The following is a 22,565-nucleotide window of genomic DNA, read 5'->3' as shown; positions in this document are numbered from 1 at the left end:
TCGTGTTTGGAGGAGAAAGAATGCTGAGTTGCATCCAAAGAACACCATACCTACTGTGAAGCATGGGGGTGGAAACATCATGCTTTGGGCTGTTTTTCTGCAAAGGGACCAGGACGACTGATCCGTGTAAAGGAAAGGATGAATGGGGCCATGTATCATGAGATTTTGAGTGAAAACCTCCATCCATCAGCAAGGGCATTGAAGATGAAACATGGCTGGGTCTTTCAGCATGGCAATGATCCCAAACACACCGCCCGGGCAACGAAGGAGTGGCTTCGTAAGAAGCATTTCAAGGTCCTGGAGTGGCCTAGCCAGTCTCCAGATCTCAACCCCATGGAAAATCTTTGGAGGGAGTTGAAAGTCTGTGTTGCCCAGCGACAGCCCCAAAACATCACTGTTCTACAAGAGATCTGCATGGAGGAATGGGCCAAAATACCAGCAACAGTGTGTGAAAACCTTGTGAAGACTTACAGAAAACGTTTGACCTGTCATTGCCAACAAAGGGTATATAACAAAGTATTGAGATGAACTTTTGTTTTTGACCAAATACTTATTTTCCACCATAATTTGCAAATAAATTCTTTAAAAATCAGACAATGTGATTTTCTGGATTTTTTTTTCTCATTTTGTCTCTCATAGTTGAGGTATACCTATGATGAAAATTACAGGCCTCTCTCATCTTTTTAAGTGGGAGAACTTGCACAATTGGTGACTGACTAAATACTTTTTTGCCCCACTGTAATTCAGAATACAATCCTGGCTCTTGAGTATAGGAACATGACCCTGCAAATGACCCTGCAACTGCATCATGGATAAACTCTTCTAACAATATTCTGTATGATACATACTGTATGCTTAAGATACATAATGATCCATATACGTAACAGGCTCTCAGGGTTTGGAGAGCCCTGCACGTCATCATCATCATCATCTAAAAGAAAGCAGAGCAGGAAACATCCTGATCCAAAAAGACGTTGACATTTATTCATTATTTTCTTCTTTGCACAGTCTCATTGACTAGTGTGCTTAGATATCACAGACAGCACAGTCAATATAAAAATGGCTTTTAAACACCAAAAGCAAGAACGCAATGCTTTTGAACCATATGGATGCTCAAAGCACTGAGATTTTTCCAATGACGGTTTGAGATTGACATGTGAGAGTGCAGTCATCTGTCTTCGGATCTGACATGAAACCTATGAGTAACATTCGGACATTTTCCTGGTTTACAAATGTTCTGGAGTAGGCACTTACCCTGGCATAATCGACCTTTTACAGATTTCTTTTGGCAGATGTTCTCAGATGTTTTGTTACTGGTATGTTCTCTGCATTTGTGAACACTGAATCCTGATAAGATTGTTTATCTTAATGTATCTTAAATCTATTCATTACGATGTACAACATTTTATTCAGCAAATGTGTGGTGTCATTATGCAAGTTACTTACATACTGTAGTTAATTCACACTGGTTTAATGCCTGGCTACTGCACAGAAGATCTGTTACATTTTTGGATAGAATATAACAATAGTAGCCATGTAGTCAAAATTCTCTATTAAATAGAAAAAAGATATATTTCATCAAAAAATTTACACCATTGTCACTATAATTTTCTATTCTACTAGATGTTCCCCTTTACAAACTGCTGACCTCTCTAACCCGTCTATGGATGTTGTACAGCACAGACGGTATTGCTTCACCACGATGACTGTTTCACTACTGTTTACATGATTAACAGTCATTTACTGTATACAAAATACCACTATGCTTTGCTTTATGTACCAGCTGCACTCAATGAGTTACCAGAATTATAGCAATCCATTTTTAATCAGAGGGTCTTGCCTGTCCTCTTCCTTGAGGCCTCATCTACATTTCCACTGCCACCTCAGACAGGTCATAAAAGGGGATATAGCGCTGGTTAAATGTGAAGACATCTCTTCCATTTGAATAGTTTGCTGTTTGTCAAGGCAAAAGGATAAACATTTGAAATGGCATGTTTTCCTTTCTTGCCTTGTCGGGCTGAAAAATGTTTTTGCAGTTCTCGAAATAAGCTGCTTAGAAGGAATTGTCCAACACATTTATGACAGTAGCTTTCACTTCCACAGCAGCCGGCATCCCATTCCCAGAAACCCAGACCCTTGTAAATGCAGACTGCGTTCCAGCCTCAGGTATCAATGCTGTTTTGGATGGGCATCTCCTGAGCTCCGTATAATGGTGATACTTTTTCAGAAACATACAAATGAGAAGGCAAGCCACTGAGATAATGGTGAGAAGCACACCTAACATGGTGATCACTGTCATATCCCACTTCTCAATATCCTTGGCAGGCTGCACTAATCCTTTTGTTGTTACATTGATACACTTGGTATTGCGTTTGCTGTTGATGTTATGGATGTCTACACACACTTTATACTGTGTGGCCGGAGTGAGATGTGTGAGATTATACATCCTCATGTCAGATGGAACCCTAGCCGTGAAGGCCACAGTTGGATGGTTGGAACTGGACATTGTATACCACTTAATATTTGGTGCCAGGCTTCCATGAGAGGCTTTCCAGGACACCAGGACAGAGTTGGTCTGCACTGACTGGACGATGACATCTAGAGAGCCACTGGTAGGCTGTGGAAAGTATCCACTAACTTCCACAGAGACAGACTTCAGGTCTGCACCAACAAGATTGTGTGCTACACAAGTGTAGAGTCCAGCTTCCCCCTCTGTAATGTCATAAATGTCGAGTGTACCCTCAGGGTGCATGTAAAACTTGTCTGCCACCATGTTGGGGAGGATCCTGTTCCCATAAGGTGTAACCCAGTAGATATCAGGCTCTGGTTCAGCAAAGGCCCGGCAATGCAGGGACAATGAGCTCCCGTTTCCCACAGCGACCTGAGTAGGCAGGCTGTCGGGAGAGATAAGAGGCAGGCAGATCTCCGTCATCTCCCTGAAGTGAATCTGTCGCACATGCTGACCTTCAAACTCAGGTGGTTCCACACAAAACAACGAATCAGGCTCCATGAAGCGTATGTTGGTTTTATTCATATTCATCCAGCGGACTACACAGTCACAACGGATTGGGTTGGAATGCATGCTAACCTCACGAAGATTAGGTAGAGACTCCACTGTGATCCTGTGTATAGCCGTGAGGGCATTACTGTTCAGCATGAGAGTCTCCAGCCTAGGAAGCTTGTAGAAGGCTTTTGGATGAATGTAGGATAATTTTGGATTGTTGGTAGCTTCAATCTTTGTCAATTCTGGGAGGTTGTTGAGAGCAAAGCTGTCAATGGACACCAGCTCTGGCATGCTGTTGATGCCCAGCTCTTTAAGATGCAACATGTCCGTGAAGTCACCCTTCTGTATTCTCCCAATTGGGTTCTTGTTAAGGTCCAAAAATTTGAGGTTCTTAAGGTGCTTTAAAGCACTGTGGGGAACTTCAGGGAAAGTGTTATCATAGAATGAGATGCTTTCCAAATTCTCCAGGCCTGCCAGTGCATCATCTGGAATCTGAGATAAATTCATTCTAGTTAGGACAAGACTTCGCAAGTTTCTCAAGGGCTTAAAATTCATGTCCTTTATGGAAGTGATAGGGTTTTCCCCAATCATGAGAATATCCAGATTGGACAGGGACTTAAACCACTCACTGCTTATACTCTGGAGCTTGTTGGAGTTGAGATGCAGCCTAAGCAAATTGTGAAGTCCACTGAACGCCTCAGGTGAAATGTAGGAGATGAGGTTGTGGTTTAGGTAAAGTTCCTGAAGGTTCTCCAGTTGGGAAAGTGCATTATCTGGTAAGGAGCATATCCAGTTTTCTTCTATGTGCAGGGACAGCAAGTGAGGAAGATGGCCCAAGTTGATGTCACTGATTGAGGATATGTTGTTTTGTGAAAGATCAATCTCAGTTATATTGGGTAAGTACTCCAAAGATTTTTCGATTTTAGCAATGTTATTGGTCTGTAGTAAAGCAACTTGTGTATCTACAGGTAATCTTAATGGTAGGTTGAAAAGTCCCAAATCGTTACAGTCGACAGTAGGGGCTTCCATATAAACAGAGCTTGGGGAAAACCATGGCCTAATCTCACATACACAAAGATTAGGACAACTGCCTTTGTCCTCCCCAGCAAGAACAATGTTAGCCATTGCAAGTGCCAGAACAAAATAATCCACAAATGATTTGTCCTTCATTTTAGCCAGATTCTCTTGCAAATTTGTCCTCAAAATTATATGGTCTGAGTGCTTCAAAAGTAATACACCATTTGTTGCTAGAGATCTAATCCCACTGAGTTTTCCTTGGGTTCGTTCTGCTGATCTACTGTCCACTGAAAGACCTCTCACTAAGTCTTGCTTAGTCTTGTCTTGCTCTTATAAGGAAGGGCACATAAGCCAAGCCAGCATATGCCTCAGGGAGTTGTGTTTCAGCAAAGCAGAGGTGAGGCTGTTAATTTTCTATAATACTTCAGTGGAAGAACAGTCTCTCTGGTGATTACGAGCTGCCTTCATTGCTTCAGTCCACTTCCACCTAAAGAAAAGAGAGCAAAAGAAAGGCAGAGAGAGAGAGAGAGAGTGAGAATGGATATGTTATCATGACAAGAAATCGCAGCGGTATTGCTTAGACATACTGACAAACGCTGAGGCATTTTGATGAGTGATGACGTTACTGCAGTGCCACTAAAATACCGTACTGAAGATAAAATATTTTATCATATTCAATATTACATAACCAGACATTTTTCCATGCTTTCTTCACTATATAGTGTTGTTTTTCCCAAAGACTACAGTTATTAACCAATGTTACAAAGCGATTCTCTCTATCACACAAAAATACCCTTCGAGAAAGACTCCTCCCCTTGTGCAGTAACAGGAAGGACAGTCCCGCAATTGCGTTCTTTTCCTCCATCATTCTCTGTATCCACATGGTGCCCTAAGATGGAAAGGTTTGCAGGATTGCATTGGACAGGGCTTACATATACTAGTTGACTATACATTCACGAGTCACTGACTATGGAAGGCTGTCGACAAGATGGGGGGGGTGTTTAAAAAAAACCAAGCAGGCAGCAGAAAACAGGCTTCATTTTTCTGATAGCATTTCAGGCTAGATGAAGTTGATTCAGCAGCCAAGTGCACACTTTGGAAGACCACACTGGGAAAGGGCTGGTCCTCTGGTAACCACGAGAGTTACCAGAGGACCAGCCCCCTCTGTAACCCTGGCTATGTAATAGGCAAGAGGCCAAGGGCTATAGAAATGGAGGTCAGTGCCGCCCAATAGGCCTTAAGGGCCTGGTTAGTACTGGGACGGGAGACTGCCTGGGAAGATCAGGTCCTGGCACGGGAGGGAGATAAACAGGGAAAAGTGCATATAATTTTTGTTTTATTTGGCTTTTTGTGGCTACTGCCTCATATACAGGCGCTAGCCACTATATCATCATGCTGTAAGAATGCGCACACGTGTGTTCCGATTAAAATGACCGGTGAATGTATACAATTCGGTTCACCATTTGAAATAAATGTACTGGACTAAAGAAATTGCTTTCAGACATGTTTATGCTTATTACGGAGGGAAAGTGAGTTCCTATTTTAAAATATATTCCAGGTTGTCCCCTTTTCCTCGCCTTCTTTGGCCGGTGGTCCCACGTGTGATGTAGATGTGACGCACTTCCGAGTTGTTACAGGAAGTTGTCAAAAAGAGTATTGTGACCACTGAGCTCTAGCACCGGACCATTTCCGGGAAATAAGAGTTTGGATCATGGCGACAACGTGTGTATGTCAGCCTCGGTTCGGAGGTTTCAGTTTCGAAAACTGTAAGAGGTAAGAGTAGAATAATATAAAGTACAGACACTTGGTATATTTTACTTCTGGGATTTTTAAATTGTTCATTTTTGGATTATGCTTCATTTTTGTGGCTACTGCCTCATAGAGTAAATATATATGCTATAGTTACTCTATGGACATGGTATCAGAAAACCATTTTATTTATAAGCAGTAGCCACATGTACCCATAGGGTACCTATTTTCTTAAATGGACACCAGTTTGACATCAGAGTCTAGATGTGTACAAGGATTTTTTTTTATCCTGCTCCTCCTTGCTTTCCAAAGAATTACTCCCATAGTTATTTCTGTTGTCCTTTAATTAAAGCTCATCTCATCTCATCTCATTATCTCTAGCCGCTTTATCCTGTCCTACAGGGTCGCAGGCAAACTGGAGCCTATCCCAGCTGACTACGGGCGAAAGGCGGGGTACACCCTGGACAAGTCGCCAGGTCATCACAGGGCTGACACATAGACACAGACAACCATTCACACTCACATTCCCACCTACGGTCAATTTAGAGTCACCAGTTAACCTAACCTGCATGTCTTTGGACTGTGGGGGAAACCGGAGCACCCGGAGGAAACCCACGCGGACACGGGGAGAACATGCAAACTCCACACAGAAAGGCCCTCGCCGGCCCCGGGGCTCGAACCCAGGACCTTCTTGCTGTGAGGCGACAGCGCTAACCACTACACCACCGTGCCACCCTTAATTAAAGCTAAATACCATAAAAATTAAATCCTTGCACTGTGGCATAGTGAATTTTGAGCAAAACTTTGTGAAAGTGTGCAGTCATTACTGTACATTGGGAGTCATGATCCAATCCCACTCTTCTAGTTTAGAGTCAAATTAGAGGCGTGCGCCAGATGACAGAGGCGGATCCAGTCTCATTTTGGATGCTCTTAAGACTGCAGCTGAACATGCCTCCAAGACCTCCCAGATGCTGGTGTAGCTGTCTGCCATCCAAGGAAAGCCAGTAACTGACACATAAGGCTAGTTCTGTTGATGGATATGAGTTTTCATGCTGCACACTCTCAGTTCCAGAATCAACAATTCAACTAAGCTATAATTGATACCTCCTAAAATAACATTATATGCTAAGCATATTTATTATTGTGGACATAAGTTTAATGTGCAAAATAATTAGTTGAAGTGTGGTCTGACGTCTTCATTGCTGGTGTTTATCAACATTTAGCTGCACTAATAAAATAAAAATAGTGATGTCCTGAATCAGTTATTGCTTTAACTGTGGAAATGGAGAAAAAAAAAAAAAGTGTGTGTGTGTGGGGGGGGTTAGCGCTGTCACCTCACAGCAAGAAGGTCCTGGGTTCGAGCCCAGCGGCTGACGAGGGCCTTTCTGTGTGGAGTTTGCATGTTCTCCCCGTGTCTGCGTGGGTTTCCTCCGGGTGCTCCGGTTTCCCCCACAGTCCAAAGACATGCAGGTTAGGTTAACTGGTGACTCTAAATTGACCGTAGGTGTGAATGTGAGTGTGAATTGTTGTTTGTCTCTGTGTCAGCCCTGCGATGACCTGGCGACTTGTCCAGGGTATACCCCACCTCTCGCTCACAGTCAGCTGGGATAGGCTCCAGCTTGCCCACGACCCTGGACAGGAGAAGTGGCTGCAGATAATGGATTTATGGATAGATGGATGGTGTGTGTGTAACAACGACAGGCCATTTTTTAAAGTAGTTGTCATAGTGTTGTATAAATGTATTAAATTAAAGAGAAGATCTGAATTGAAAACTTGTTTAATTTGGTAAATATGTCTAAAAAAAAAACAAAGTCATGAACATTTGAAAATCCAGTGTTTCATAAAATTTCCCTTTGTGTCCGTTGCCCGTCACAAATCAGCAATCATTTTCCATTGGTTTAATTTTCCATTCATGAGAAAACTCCTCAATCAGAAATTAACAGACCAAAAAGTCAAAAATAAAGAGAGATTTATAATTTTGAGTATCAGGGTAAGAATTACAGATAAAGGCTTCTTCTTGAACATCACAATTATGCACCTCGAAGGATTAAAAATAATACATCGATGAAATTGGTCCATGCTTTGTGTTTAAACATCTCATCTCATTATCTCTAGCCGCTTTATCCTGTTCTACAGGGTCGCAGGCAAGCTGGAGCCTATCCCAGCTGACTACAGGCGAAAGGCGGGGTACACCCTGGACAAGTCGCCAGGTCATCACAGGGCTGACACATAGACACAGACAACCATTCACACTCCCACCTACGGTCAATTTAGAGTCACCAGTTAACCTAACCTGCATGTCTTTGGACTGTAGGGGAAACCGGAGCACCCGGAGGAAACCCATACGGACACGGGGAGAACATGCAAACTCCGCACAGAAAGGCACTCGCCGGCCATGGGGCTCAAACCCAGGACCTTCTTGCTGTGAGGCGACAGCGCTAACCACTACACCACCATGCCGCCGTGTTTAAACATAAAAGCCTGAATTTAGCAGGTATGTTCACTTTAAATTGTGTAAATTTAAATGTAAATAGCTCATCACAACAGCATATAAAATGAACAATGTATTCCGGGAACATGTTATTTATTCTTGAAGTGGCACTAGTTATATGTAGATTAAACACTCTTTTAAATGTCATTAAAGCCAAGCGAAAACATGACGGTTCTCCTATAGAGGTTCATCAGCGCACCGTCAAGCCTAATATAAAATTTTCTTTGAATGACTGATAGACTAATAAAATGAAGAAGTAGTTGCTACAGAATGCCTCAATCTGGAATCTAAATGTGGAAGGAGGAAAAAATGTGTGATTTTCTCTTACTGGAAAGTATGGCATATTTGAAAAATGCAAAACTTTGGTACAGGAGAGTGTATGGGAGTATTCAGGACTGAGAAAGAGGTATGGTGCTAATGTTGAGCAAATAAAAATACAGATACATGATATATTGCATGTTTCAGTAGTAAACAGTTTGAAATCATCTGCTCTATTAGACATGTAAATTAACTCATTTGCTTGATCATTTGGCTTTCATTTGATATTACTAATCCAGCAAATAACTCGTTATCATTTTATTATGTTGTCAGAGCCCAGGTTTACAGTAATTTTACAATTAATTCTGCCTCGACAGAATTTCTCTGTTTACCAACAAAACAAATGCTTCATACCTGAATATTTTTAAGTTCTGATAGATATCTTTATATAGTTTTCTATCAGAGTTTTATTTGCCTTTTAAATCATGCTGCTCTGTACTTTTTGTTTTTTGTCCTTATAAAGATGGTTGCACTGTTTAATAGAGAAACCATTTCACATTGTGAACAAATTGCCCCTTTTACCTCATGCATTATAAAACAATGTAGCTTGCTGAAACATGGATAATTTAGCACAATTCTGTATTACATCAGTGCTCAGTCAACAATGACATCTGCATTGCCTCAATATTTTTACATAACTTCAAAGAAGCCCACTTGTCCCCAAGGCACCCAGTTGACTAGGAGTGCGAAGGTTTAAAGGTATGATAATCTAGTCTAAAAACATCACGGTCTCTTAATATTACAACTGTAATCAACCATTTATAAAAACACAAGTCAGTGGTGAAAGTTAAAGAAAATATGTTTTTATATAACATCCAAGATGGCGGCACACTACGACGCAGTGGCAACTCAGGGACCAAAACATGGTGCGTTTTTGTTTTTTGACTTGCACTGGTTTGTTTGTCCTTTGTCTTGTATTTTGTCTTTTATGATACACCATGGGTCTGGCGGCACGGTGGTGTAGTGGTTAGCGTTGTTGCCTCACAGCAAGAAGGTCCGGGTTCGAGCCCCGTGGCCGGCAAGGGCCTTTCTGTGTGGAGTTTGCATGTTCTCCCCGTGTCCGCGTGGGTTTCCTCCGGGTGCTCCGGTTTCCCCCACAGTCCAAAGGCATGCAGGTTAGGTTAACTGGTGACTCTAAATTGACCGTAGGTGTGAATGTGAGTATGAATGGTTGTCTGTGTCTATGTGTCAGCCCTGTGATGACCTGGCGACTTGTCCAGGGTGTACCCCGCCTTTCGCCCGTAGTCAGCTGGGATAGGCTCCAGCTTGCCTGCGACCCTGTAGAACAGGATAAAGTGGCTAGAGATAATGAGATGAGATGAGATGAGATGAGACCATGGGTCTTTGGGAAACGTTATTTCAACTTCACTGTATACTTGTATATGGACCAACTGGCAATTAACATCTCTTGAATCTTATCCCTGTACAGTACATCATTGTATAAAGGAGGGGGAAAAAATTAACACATAAACCTACATACACCCTAATTGTCCCTCTTGTGCTTGTTGTAGGGCTTGTGGACACAACCTGTGCTTGATCGTTAATAGATCACATGACCCTAACATGACCTGTGGTGCTAGGAACTAAATAACTTGCCAAAAATCCCCAGAAACATTGCTTCTATGGGAAGACCTTTTGACCTTGCTCTATATTTTATTGTTTTGCATTTTAGACTTGGCCAGTACTTGGAGATGAAAGAAAAGAACAAGTGTTTCCTGGAGCGTCTTTCACACTGAAGACAAAGTGCAGAAACTCTTTTCACATGGGATATGATGAAATATCTTAATACAAAAGAAAGATATTTTTGAAAATGGCATCAGTATATAGATCACGTTGGTCATATGGAGAGTGGCTGGGAGAAAAAGTGGCACGCTGAGCCAGAGAAAAGACAGAAATGCATTTCAATGAGTATTTTTTAAAAAAAAGTCATTATACACCAAGACTAACCATGAAAATGACACTGTAACAACTATATAGTTGACTCAAATATATAAGGGCCTTAAAGGTTCACAGGAAATACATCGATCAGAAAAACAGTGCTCCTTTCATTTTTGCCAGAGAGCACTGACTGACCAAAGTCGTCCAAAGATGTCCATTACTGGAACAGCCTGACTTGACATAAATTGGCACATAAAAAACGTTGGTATGCATCTATTTTGAATCAGTCCTAGTCCGCCTTGATCCGATCCCTAAATACACGTCCTTGTTTGTTCCGTATTGAGTTTGACCACAATAGTTGTCTCTTCTCTGTCCTCAAAAGATATATTAAGACTTTTCACTCTTGCCAAAATTTAGACATCCCATAAATGTCAAGCAGTACACACCCATCCATCCATTTTCAGATCGTTAGCAATTTTGTCACATCACTAGTGTGTCTAGTACAAAAGCATCTGAAACAGGGAAGAGAAACTACGTGCCTGAATCAGGCACACCAATTAATACCTGTAATAATGAACTTATGTTTTTTAATCTGATTTATTTTCTTTTATATTGATACACTTTATGATATTTCTGTATACCTATCAGCTGATTAAGCTGAACATTTTTAAAATGCTAGAGGACACAAATAATATATTTTTCACTGAATTTTTACCAGTCTGGCACTTAGGGAAATTCTTAAGCTTAATTTGTTATATGATAAAATATTATGTGTCAGCATCAAGAATCAAAGCACCACTAATACAGGTTTTATTGCATTCCTGTGTATCTTCATTATAAAGAGAGACACAAATAATTATAATATATTTTTTTGAACTATTGTGAATATATTACAGAATTGGAATGTAATATTATTTCATGCAATATGCTTCACGGTTAATCCTTGTTGCAGGAGACGCACAAACAGACTACTGTTGTGGGTTTTTTGTTTGGTTTTTTCCTGGTTCCAAATATATCCTGGTGCAATTTACAGCCAGTCAATGCCTCAGAATGGAAAGAGGCAATATTGCAGTCAGAGACAAATGAGGGAAATTATCCTTAACCCAGTTTAGTAAAGGTGAAAACACACAGACTACGGGCCTTCGAACAAAGCTTGTAGGACTTAAGTACTTGTAGGACTTTAAATGGCAATAACTTGCATGGTGGCTCATGGCTTAGCAGACAGAGAGGAATTCAGCTAATATTGGCGCAAATGGGATCTCAAGATAGATGCATCTAATCGTGATCCCGATGCACTGCAGCATCAGACCACAAACCCAGGGCCTGGAATTCGAGCATGGGACTCACCTGTTATTGTATCGGTGATCATGTTAATACTGAGCTTGCACTGTTATAATCAGGGCTCTATGAACGCACGTTTGAATAATGGACAAATGGCTCAGCAACCTGCTAAACCTGATGGAGTAAATCATTCATATGTTTACTGTGAGTGGAACAATCCTGTGGTGTAAATCCTTGCCTGAAGAAATCACCACATCAGAGGGCCTCACGAAGCCCCCAGTGAATAGTGCAAGGGGTATGGTTCTCAAATGAAGCAAAACCAGGGGCTCCATGATTTTTTTTTTTTAAACTAATGTCACCTTCACCCTTATGTGAGTGGAAAATTCAGGAATGAATGTGGCCTTTTAAGATCATTACTTCTCACATTGTACAAGATGAATTGAATAAAGTCTTGGCTGGATTCTACAGCAGACTCTGATAATGTGTTCACTGTCAGATTATAAGATGATTATCTAAAGATAGACCTGTGATTAAAGAAAATGTAAAAATTAAAATGTTTTGCTTTCGTCATCAGTCTGCATGGCCACAAAAACAAACATTCTTCACAGTGACCTTGAGTCAATAAGGATATTTTTTCTGTCCATTTGCATCTGTTCATGCGTTTTGAGATTACTAATACAGTATTTGTAGCTTCCTTGTGAGAGTTTTGCATCCTCCGATGCTGTCCTCCTATTGATAGCTTTTAGATGAGTGTTGTAACAGCAGCCACATCAAAAATTTCTGCCACTGCCAAAACTTTGTCATTGGCTGCCTAGGTTGCAATGGCACAAAATCAGCCACTGATGTCATGTCAAAGTCAACGCATGTCACATTATGCATTCTAAGACCCCTGACCTCAAATCATTACCAAAGAATTATTTTACAATGTAAAATTTTCGTCTTTGACAGTGAAAACAGGATTAAAAACTGGGCAGTGTAAATCCAGCTTTAAAGGGGTCATGGTCTATTTAACAGTTATTCCACAAAATCAAGTCGTACATGAGCTGATAGCTTACAAGGCGTGTCGCACCGAGTCGGCTATAAGCCATGTATGACGAGATTGAGTGGAATAACTGTTTTATTCTGTCCACATTCACTGGATTTTGAAAAATAGAGCATTTTTATTTTTATTTTTTGCAAATTCGATAAATAAAAACTTTATACAAAACGTCTGACAAAATCATTTCCGCTTAGAATGTAAACAAACCGGCGAAATGACAGGAGCAATTTGTGAAAAATGCGACAATAATAATTCTTGAAAAATAAAAAATAGATATGTTCTTACCATCAAATACTTTTATTCCATATTTTGTTGCTTTTTTGTATTTTTGAGGGTTTTGTTTTCAAGTAGAGGTTTTATTTCATCCTCAGTTGGTTCAGTAACAGGGTCCGCCATTTTTTCTTCTTCTTTAGGGTTTTTTGGCGATTGGCAAACCAACTTAAAGGTGCATTACTGCCACCAACTGGGCTGGAGTGTAGAACAGGAAATAGTGGGCGGGGCGGGGCGGGGCGGGGCGGGGGGGGGTGACAAAACTATTTGCTATTTCCATTTCTTTTAAATACTTGGTAACAAAGTGACATATCTGACTTGATGCGCTCTGCCATTTTGTTTTTCTCTACTCATGGTACATGAGCCAATAGCCTAGTAGTAGAGTAGCCAATCAGAGCGTGCGATTGCTCATAACCAGTGAATGCGGATAGAATAAAAAAGGTTTGACAATCCCTATACAATCCTTTCATAGGTTTACGTTATATGAAAAAAAATTAAAACTGAAGGCTTCATGAGCACCCAAACTCTGTGACTTGAGGATTTTTTTTTTTAATACCAAGAGACACAGTGTGGCTATGTGAGAACAGAAGTGGAGTGATGCTGGCTTATTAACAGGAGGATACAGGGCATCCTCAGGGGAAGACATTACACTTCCTCTGCTCAGATCTCCAGACATAAAGGTCACATAACTGAAAAGCAGGGCAGCAGTAGAATTGCCTACTGCTTCATGGAAAATGGCTGGTGCATGACAGAGACAGGCCAGAGTAAATTATGATCAAGTGGTTATTAACACTCTGTCTTTCATAGTGCTCGGTATTATCAGTGCTGCTTCTCCTACGGGCCTACCCCGTGTTTTGTGGCGTTCTGAGTAAGCCTCTGACTGGGTGGTGTAGTTAGGCTGCTGGTCCTCCCTGTGCCCTTCACTTCATTGATTTACCATTAGACTATTTCCAAAGTAAGAGCGGAGTCCATTAAACAGGTCCCACTAAACAATGTGTGTGCATAATGAAGGTTCATGTGCAAGGTGATTGGAGCATTTCCCCCTCACACCTGCTCCGGCATGTTTGCAATTCAGGAGTGAGTCAGCGGTTAATGCAGAATCAATGTTCCAAATTAACCGATGGACCCCACACTTTGCAGCTTCCCCAGACAGTGTCCTGAGTTTTAACCCATTCTGGTCATTCAATCGTAATCCCCAAGACGTGTTCTTAAATGCTAAAGAAAGTTTATGTCTGCAGCAGATGAGAACAATCCCATTGTCTTGGTTAAATAAAGCTGCACTTAACATACCCGGTGTGAAAAAACTGAACACTGAGGTTTATTGAAAATCTGAGGTAAATTGAATTGCCACGTGCAAATGTGCTACAGGGAGTAGTCTCTGAGGTTGATATGAATAATATATAACTGGTCAGCAGGCTATGAGCCAACAGGGAATAGGTTCCTTGAGGAGGATCAACGAAACTACAACAGCGACATGACTTTCATGCTGGCAAGACATTTTATTTTTAAAGTCTAACCATGTATTCTCTATAGTTTTCCTTTGTTAGTTTTGAGTTTGGGGAGTGTTGTATTTAATCTGACCTTGAATTGGCCCATATTATTAATTAACAAAAACCTACATATTTTTAAGTTTAATTCCTTTTAATTTGTATAGCACTAAAATATAAAAAGAGTGGCATGGTGGTGTAGTGGTTAGCACTGTCACCTCACGGCAAGAAGGTCCGGGTTCGAGCCCAGTGGTCGACGAGGGCCTTTCTGTGTGGAGTTTGCATGTTTTCCCCGTGTCCACGTGGGTTTCCTCCGGGTGCTCCGGTTTCCCCCACAGTCCAAAGACATGCAGGTTAGGCTAATTTGTGGCTTTAAATTGACCGTAGGTGTGAATGTGAGTGTGAATGGTTGTTTGTCTCTCTGTGTCAGCCCTGTGATGATTTGGCGACTTGTCCAGGGTGTACCCCGCCTCTTGCCCATATTCAGCTGGGATAGGCTCCAGCTTGCCTGCGACCCTGTAGAACAGGATAAGCGGCTACAGATGATGGATGGATATATATATATATATATATATATATATATATATATATATATATATATATATATATATATATATATATATACACACACATCATCTGTAGCTGCTTATCCTGTTCTACAGGATTCCTATAGAAAAGATATTTTTTTTTCACTCCCTAATGAGTAAGCCAGAGGTGACAATGACAAGAAAAACCCTGTGAGATGGCATGAGGATCTTCTGTGTGAATTATTAAACATTACACTATACAGTTGTAGCAGAGGAAAGGCAAACAGTACTAAGCGTGTTGAAAAGCTATTCTGTATGAGCATATTGTAAATAATTCAATTTCAATTCAATAATAATAAAAAAAATCACCACATATAATCCTTGTACCATGAACAACCAGTTCTTTATAAAGCATTTCATAGAAAATTGCAATAATTGGCTCAAAGCTTAGATTCTTCTGAGAGAGTTAATCACAGCTGGGTTTAATAAGTTTGGCTGCCTTATCTAACAAGCTTCTAGCTGAATCTTGAAACAGGAAATCAGCCATGCATTTCTTTTCTATAGGATCCGATCTGGTCCTGAAGCGATAGACCACACAGCAGTGGCTTTAAAGTGTCATCAAGCTCCTTCCAAATAGAAACCTGTACATTTGCTATAATACATGGAAGGCTTTTCTCTTTCGCATTTGTTTGGCTGATAAGACTGTGCTCATCAAAGTGAAGCATTCATAGCATGGTTATTCACAAAAGCCCTTGAAAGAAGAGTATCTTAGATATTAAAATAAGATATTATAGTGGGTACTGAGCAAGTAGTGTGTTGAGAATATTTGTGTACTGCATTGACAGAGTTATAAAGGAATCCATTTTGCTTTCGGAGTATTTTCCTTTATGTTGGATTCAATTCATGAGTGTCGAACGTGTCTGGGTTATGACTCTCCAGCCATATTTTCACATGTTATTGTGATATGTTCGACAGCCCACGCAGTTCCCCCTCTACTCTGACACTCTAAGGCTATATAAATTTGCTCTTAATACACACACCCACACATTGCTTTGTGGTGCATGCTGTGCAGCAGGAGACCATTTACAAACACAGAAGCTCGTCAGACTCTCATACAATCAGAGATGGGGGGGGGGGGGGGAGCTTCAGAGCATGCGATCCATAATGTGTGTTTCTTAAAGGTTGTTAATAGCCGTATTTATCAGATAGGTCTTAAGCAACTGTATTGCAGAGATCGGTTCCTATGACACCCAATATCATCAGCGCAAGATCTTCCACTAGTGGAGGAACTGTATATCGTTTATCAATCTGCACATGCTGACTAGGTAACAAACTAGTGAGTGTTGTGCTCGACTGCTTACTTAATAACAGTACACTGCATCGCAAGACACACATGGTTACACATCCATCCATCCATTATCTGTAGCCGCTTATCCTGTTCCACAGGGTCACAGGCAAGCTGGAGCCTATCCCAGGTGACTATGGGCGAGAGGCGGGGTACACCCTGGACAAGGCTGACACAGAGACACACAACCATTCACACTCACATTCACACCTACAGTCAATTTAGAGCCACCAATTAGCCTAACCTGCATGCCTTTGGACTGCGGGGGAAACCGGAGCAGCCGGAGGAAACCCATGCAGACATGGAGAGAACATGCAAACTCTACACAGAAAGGCCCTCGCTGGCTGCTGGGCTCGAACCCAGAACCTTCTTGCAGTGAGGTGACAGTGCTAACCACTACACCACCGTGCCGCCCCATGGTTACACATATTAAAGCTTAATGATGGCTAATTAGGACAAGGGCTTGCATTTCATAGACTAATGATATAAAGATGGATTATTTGTGTGACCACATCAGTCACTAGGTGTAGGATGTATTGGTCCTCAGGCCTGGGAAAGAACATGAAATAGGCTATAGCATTGCAGCTCGATTCTTCTGATAAACCCAGAGGTTATATGTGGTTAACAGATTGGGGTGAAGTGTCGAATGCATAAGAGGTGTTGGTGGCATTAATGACGCCAAAGCGATGAATGCAAATCGCTCATAGCCGCCGCGAGAGGGAAATGTATCCGGAATCACAACGACACTATTCACGGTGGCGCGCGCGCGCATGTTAATGTTACCGGAGGAGGAGGAGGAGGAGGCGCGCGCGCGGTGTCCGTGCGCGACCGCACCGACTGCAACAGGGTGATTTAAAGAAGGAAGGGAAAGTAAAGGAGGAAGAAAAAGAGGGGGGGGGGAAATGATGCAAAATATCTTTCCAGTCCAAATCGAGCATCGGGAACGGATCAGGATCGCAGCTGCTGCGTTCACATGCGCACCTGCTCCTGTCACATCACATCCCATCACATCACATGCGCGCGACATGGGTTCGCATGATGGACCATGACAAGCATCATCGGATCAAATCTGATGCGAAGGTTCTGATGATGCACAGGAGCGCGCGTTCACACCGAGAACAAAATAAGCTATTAAAAAACAAAACAAAACCGCACAACCACCAGGTTCTGATTAATTTGCATTGCATTTTTCATTGAATTTCCAAAGAAGGACAATTTACGCAATATGCACTGCATGTTTCCCCTGTTAACTTTCAGTTAATGCGGGAAAACCATGGCGACGGTTATAGCTCACCAAAACACCTTAATCTATATGAAACGAAAGGGATTTGAACGCCTGAACTTACGGATATAAATAAGTCAGTCCATAAGGAGAGGTGGTGCGAGGTGTAATCCGTTTGTTCCCATCTGGCGCAGTAGACCACCATCAAACATTAAGTGATGATGGATGCGATCTTCTCTCCTTTACGCACTTCAAAGGCGATCAGTTTCCTTCACCTTTTAAACAGACAATGAGGGATATAAAAGTCCACCACCAGTGTGAACGCTACACTGAGTTACATGTTATCCTGAACTCGCGCTAACCTTTTCTCCGGATTGTCAGATGCGCGTCTCGGTCTTCCGCCCCGTTTCCCCACTGACATGCCGCTGCGCTGCCCAGCGCTCATTAATAGTCAACATGACAGCCCCGGCTCTCCAAACAGCAGCCAATGGCAGCGCAGAGCTCGCACATTCGTGCACCTGATTGGCTACGCGCACCTGTCAGTCAAGGACAGTCCGAGAGTGACGTAGCTGTGGACTTGGCTCGCGCAGGCTCTCCCCCGCCTCATTGGTTAAGCGAGTTGTTCTGTCATAGAGACCTGTTACAGAAGAAGGTAATGAGAAAAGGTTGAAAGTGGAAGGCTAAAGAAAAACGGATTTAAGTTCCTATTAGCACTCGTTCACCTCACATCTCTTCCGAAATTGGTTTATAGGCTAAACTGGTTGCTTTGCCAGGTTATACCTGACCTTCATCAGAAAAAAAAAAACAGAATTAATTGTCTCATCTCATCTCCTCTCCTCTCGTCTCATTATCTCTAGCCGCTTTATCCTGTTCTACAGGGTCGCAGGCAAGCTGGAGCCTATCCCAGCTGACTACGGGCGAAAGGCGGGGTACACCCTGGACAAGTCGCCAGGTCATCACAGGGCTGACACATAGACACAGACAACCATTCACACTCACATTCACACCTACGGTCAATTTAGAGCCACCAGTTAACCTAACCTGCATGTCTTTGGACTGTGGGGGAAACCGGAGCACCCGGAGGAAACCCACGCGGACATGGGGAGAACATGCAAACACCGCACAGAAAGGCCCTCGCTGGCTGCTGGGCTCGAACCCAGAACCTTCTTGCAGTGAGGTGACAGTGCTAACCACTACACCACCGTGCCGCCCCATGGTTACACATATTAAAGCTTAATGATGGCTAATTAGGACAAGGGCTTGCATTTCATAGACTAATGATATAAAGATGGATTATTTGTGTGACCACATCAGTCACTAGGTGTAGGATGTATTGGTCCTCAGGCCTGGGAAAGAACATGAAATAGGCTATTTCAAGCCCTTGCCGGCCACAGGGCTTGAACCTGGACCTTCTTGCTGTGAGGCGACAGCGCTAACCACTACACCACCGTGCCGCCCAGAATTAATTCTATTTATTTTAGTTTAGACAGCCAAGATTAAACTAATATCTAAATCTGTCACCTGTGGCTACATTTTGATATTTAGTGCAACTAAGTGGGACAGTAGTGCAGTGGTTAGCACTGTCACCTCTCAGCAAGAAGGTTCGCGGCCGGCGAGGGCCTTTCTGTGTGGAGTTTGCATGTTGTCTGCGTGGGTCTCCTCCGGGTGCTCTGGTTTCACCGGCGAGTGGCCTAGTCGTTAGCGTGTCCGCCTCTCGATCGCATGGTCGGGTCATACCAAAGACCATCATAAAAAATTGTACCTACTGCCGTCTGGCAAGGCACGCTGCAATACAAATATGAGTGGGGAGTCAAACTCTTGCGGTTACCAGAGGATTAGCCCCTTACTGTAAGCCTAGCTATGTAATAGGTGAGAGGCCGAGGGCTATGGAAATGGAGATTGGAGCCGCCTTACTGTATGCGCCACATGGCGTGGGAAGGACTTTGGCTTTTGCTTGGCTCTGGTTTCCATCACAGTCCAAAGACATGCAGGTTAGGTTAATTGGTGGCTCTAAATTGACCGTAGGTGTGAATGTGAGTGTGAATGGTTGTTTGTCTCTGTGTCAGCCCTGCGATAACCTGGCGACTTTGTCCAGAACGTACCCCGCCTCTCGCCCATAGTCAGCTGGGATAGGTTCCAGCTTGCCTGCGACCTTGTAGAACAGGATAAGCGGCTACAGATAATGGATGGATAATGCTTAGATTTTGGTGTTCAGCTCCATGATAAGTGAAGCACAAGTTAAATACAGTTGACTAAGTGGGACGGTGGTGTAGTGGTTAGCACTGTCACCTCTCAGCAAGAAGGTTCTGGTTTCGAGCCCAGCAGGCAACGAGGGCTTTTCTGTGTGGAGTTTGCATGTTCTCCCTGTGTCTGCGTGGGTTTCTCTCACAGTCCAAAGACATGCAGGTTAGGCTAATTGGTGTCTCTAAATTGACCAGAGGTGTGAATGGTTGTGTGTCTCTATGTGTCAGCCCTGTGATGACATGCTGACTTGTCCAGGGTGTACCCCACCTCTCGTCCATAGTTAGCTGGGATAGGCTCCAGCTTGTCTGCGACCCTGTAGAACAGGATAAACGGCTATGGATAATGTTCAGATTTTGGTGTTCAGCTCCATGATAAGAGAAGCACAAGTTAAACACAGTCGACTAAGCGGGACGGTGGTGTAGTGGTTAGCACTGTCACCTCTCAGCAAGAAGGTTCTGGGTTTGAGCCCAGTGGCCAACAAGGGCCTTTCTGTGTGGAGTTTGTATGTTCACCCCGTGTCTGCGTGGGTTTCTTCTGGATGCTCCAGTTTCCCCCACAGTCCAAAGACATGCAGGTTAGGTTAACTGGTGGATTTAAATTGACTGTAGATGTTAGTGTGAATGGTTGTTTGTCTCTGTCAGTCCTGCGATGACATGATTTGTCCAGGGTGTACGCCGCCTCTCGCCCATAGTCAACTGGGATAGGCTCCAGCTTGCCTGTGACCCTGCACAAGATAAGTGGTTATGGATAATGGATGGAAGATTAAACTAATATCTATTTGAAATTTAGTACATTCATTATCTCTCTAGCCACTTTATCCTGTTCTACAGGGTCGCAGGCAAGCTGGAGCCTATCCCAGCTGACTACGGGCGAAAGGCGGGGTACATCCTGGACAAGTCGCCAGGTCATCACAGGGCTGACACATAGACACAGACAACCATTCACACTCACATTCACACCTACGGTCAATTTAGAGTCACCAGTTAACCTAACCTGCATGTCTTTGGACTGTGGGGGAAACCGGAGCACCCGGAGGAAACCCACGCGGACACGGGGAGAACATGCAAACTCCGCTCAGAAAGGCCCTCGCCAGCCACGGGGCTCGAACCCAGACCTTCTTGCTGTGAGGTGACAGCGCTAACCACTACACCACCATGCCGCCCCATATTCAGTACAACTAACCAAAATACTCTGATTCAGGACAGATTTTGATGTGCAATTCTATTATGTGTTTCCATGATAAGAAAAACACAAGTTAAACACAGTTGACTAAGTGGGACGGTGGTTTAGTGGTTAGCACGGTCACCTCCCAGGAAGAAGGTTCTGGGTTTGAGCCCAGTGACCGACAGGGGACTTTCTGTGTGGAGTTCACATGTTCTCCCTGTGGGCTTCTTCTGGGTGCTCTGGTTTCCCCCACGTTCCAAAGACATGTGGTTAGGTTAACATGAGGCATCCATATCCTGAAGGTTGGGCTGAAGTGCCCTTGAACAAGGCACCTAACCTCCAACTGCTCCCTGGGCGCTGTAGCATAGCTGCCCACTGCTCTGGGTACTGTATGTGTGTGTGTTCATTGCTCGCTTGTGTATGCATATGTGTGTTTACTGCTTCAGATGGGTTAAATGCAGAGGAGGAATTTCACTGTGCTTAAGTGTGCATGTGATAAATAAAGGCTTCTTGGCTTGGCTTCTTGTAATAAATCCAGTCACTACATTTGAAACTGTTTTTAAATGAAGTTTCACATCCAGATGAGGGACCATGAATAAAAAACCTTTATTTCATCCAGCACTTTTGAAATAAAGGTGCCTGTGTGCAAAATCAAAAGAAACAACAAATTAACAAAAATCTATCCATCCATTATCTATGCCACTTATCCATTGAGGGTCATCGATGAGAAATGGGGTGGGGTACATCCTAGACAGAGACAAAGAACCATTCACACTCACATTCACACCTAGGGGCAATTTACCCAGTTGACCTAATCCGCATATCTCTAGACTGTGGTAAGAAACCAGAGCACCCTGGGGAAACCCACGCAGGCATAAGGAGCACATGCAAATTCCACACAGAAAGACCCTGGTCAACTGGCAGGTTTGACCACACCTCCTTACAAATGAATTATGAGAAATAACAAATAAAAGAGACTACACCCAGTTTTAACCTATTGGAATGTATTTTTATGAAAAACATTGCTCCGGGTGCTCCAGTTTCCTTCCACAGTTCAAAGACATGCAGATTAGCTAAAAATACCCAGCCACTGGGGTTGCACAAGCCAGTGCATACTTAGTGCTTTTCCCAAGCCCTAAGATTGGGAGGGGGTTGCTTCAGGAAGGGCATCCGGTGTAAAAACCTATGTTAAATCAAACATGCGGATCATAAATTGGGAGTGGATGATCCACTATGATCTAATTCTATCTTCAGTGTAACAGAAAAAGCAATGATCAGACTTAACTCATTATCTCTAGCCGCTTTATCCTGTTCTACAGGGTCGCAGGCAAGCTGGAGCCTATCCCAGCTGACTACGGGCGAAAGGTGGGGTACACCCTGGACAAGTCGCCAGGCCATCACAGGGCTGACACATAGACAACCATTCACACTTACACCTATGGTCAATTTAGAGTCACCAGTTAACCTAACCTGCATGTCTTTGGACTGTGGGGGAAACCGGAGCACCCGGAGGAAACCCACGCAGACAC

The 22,565-nt window shown here is 43.0% G+C and overlaps 1 protein-coding gene across 1 annotated transcript; it reads right to left on the bottom strand.

Moving 5' to 3' along the window:
- Positions 1-1,445: 1,445 nt before the first annotated feature.
- LOC132870095 (leucine-rich repeat neuronal protein 3) lies at positions 1,446-17,773 on the bottom strand. Its single transcript, XM_060903644.1, has 2 exons — positions 17,753-17,773; positions 1,446-4,508 (listed from the first exon to the last, which is right to left on the bottom strand). The coding sequence occupies exon 2, from the start codon at positions 4,172-4,174 to the stop codon at positions 2,054-2,056; it is 2,121 nt and encodes a 706-aa protein (XP_060759627.1). The 5' UTR covers positions 4,175-4,508; positions 17,753-17,773; the 3' UTR covers positions 1,446-2,053.
- Between the last annotated feature and the right edge of the window lie 4,792 nt (positions 17,774-22,565).

The sequence above is a fragment of the Neoarius graeffei genome, chromosome 21 (assembly GCF_027579695.1).
Source record: "Neoarius graeffei isolate fNeoGra1 chromosome 21, fNeoGra1.pri, whole genome shotgun sequence".
NCBI lineage: Eukaryota > Metazoa > Chordata > Actinopteri > Siluriformes > Ariidae > Neoarius > Neoarius graeffei.
The sequence above is the reverse complement of the archived record's forward strand: the minus strand, read 5'-3'. Positions and strand labels throughout refer to the sequence as shown.

Coding starts and splice junctions, on each gene's coding strand:
- LOC132870095 (XM_060903644.1), bottom strand. CDS start 4,174: ATGAAGGACAAATCATTTGTGGATTATTTTGTTCTGGCACTTGCAATG.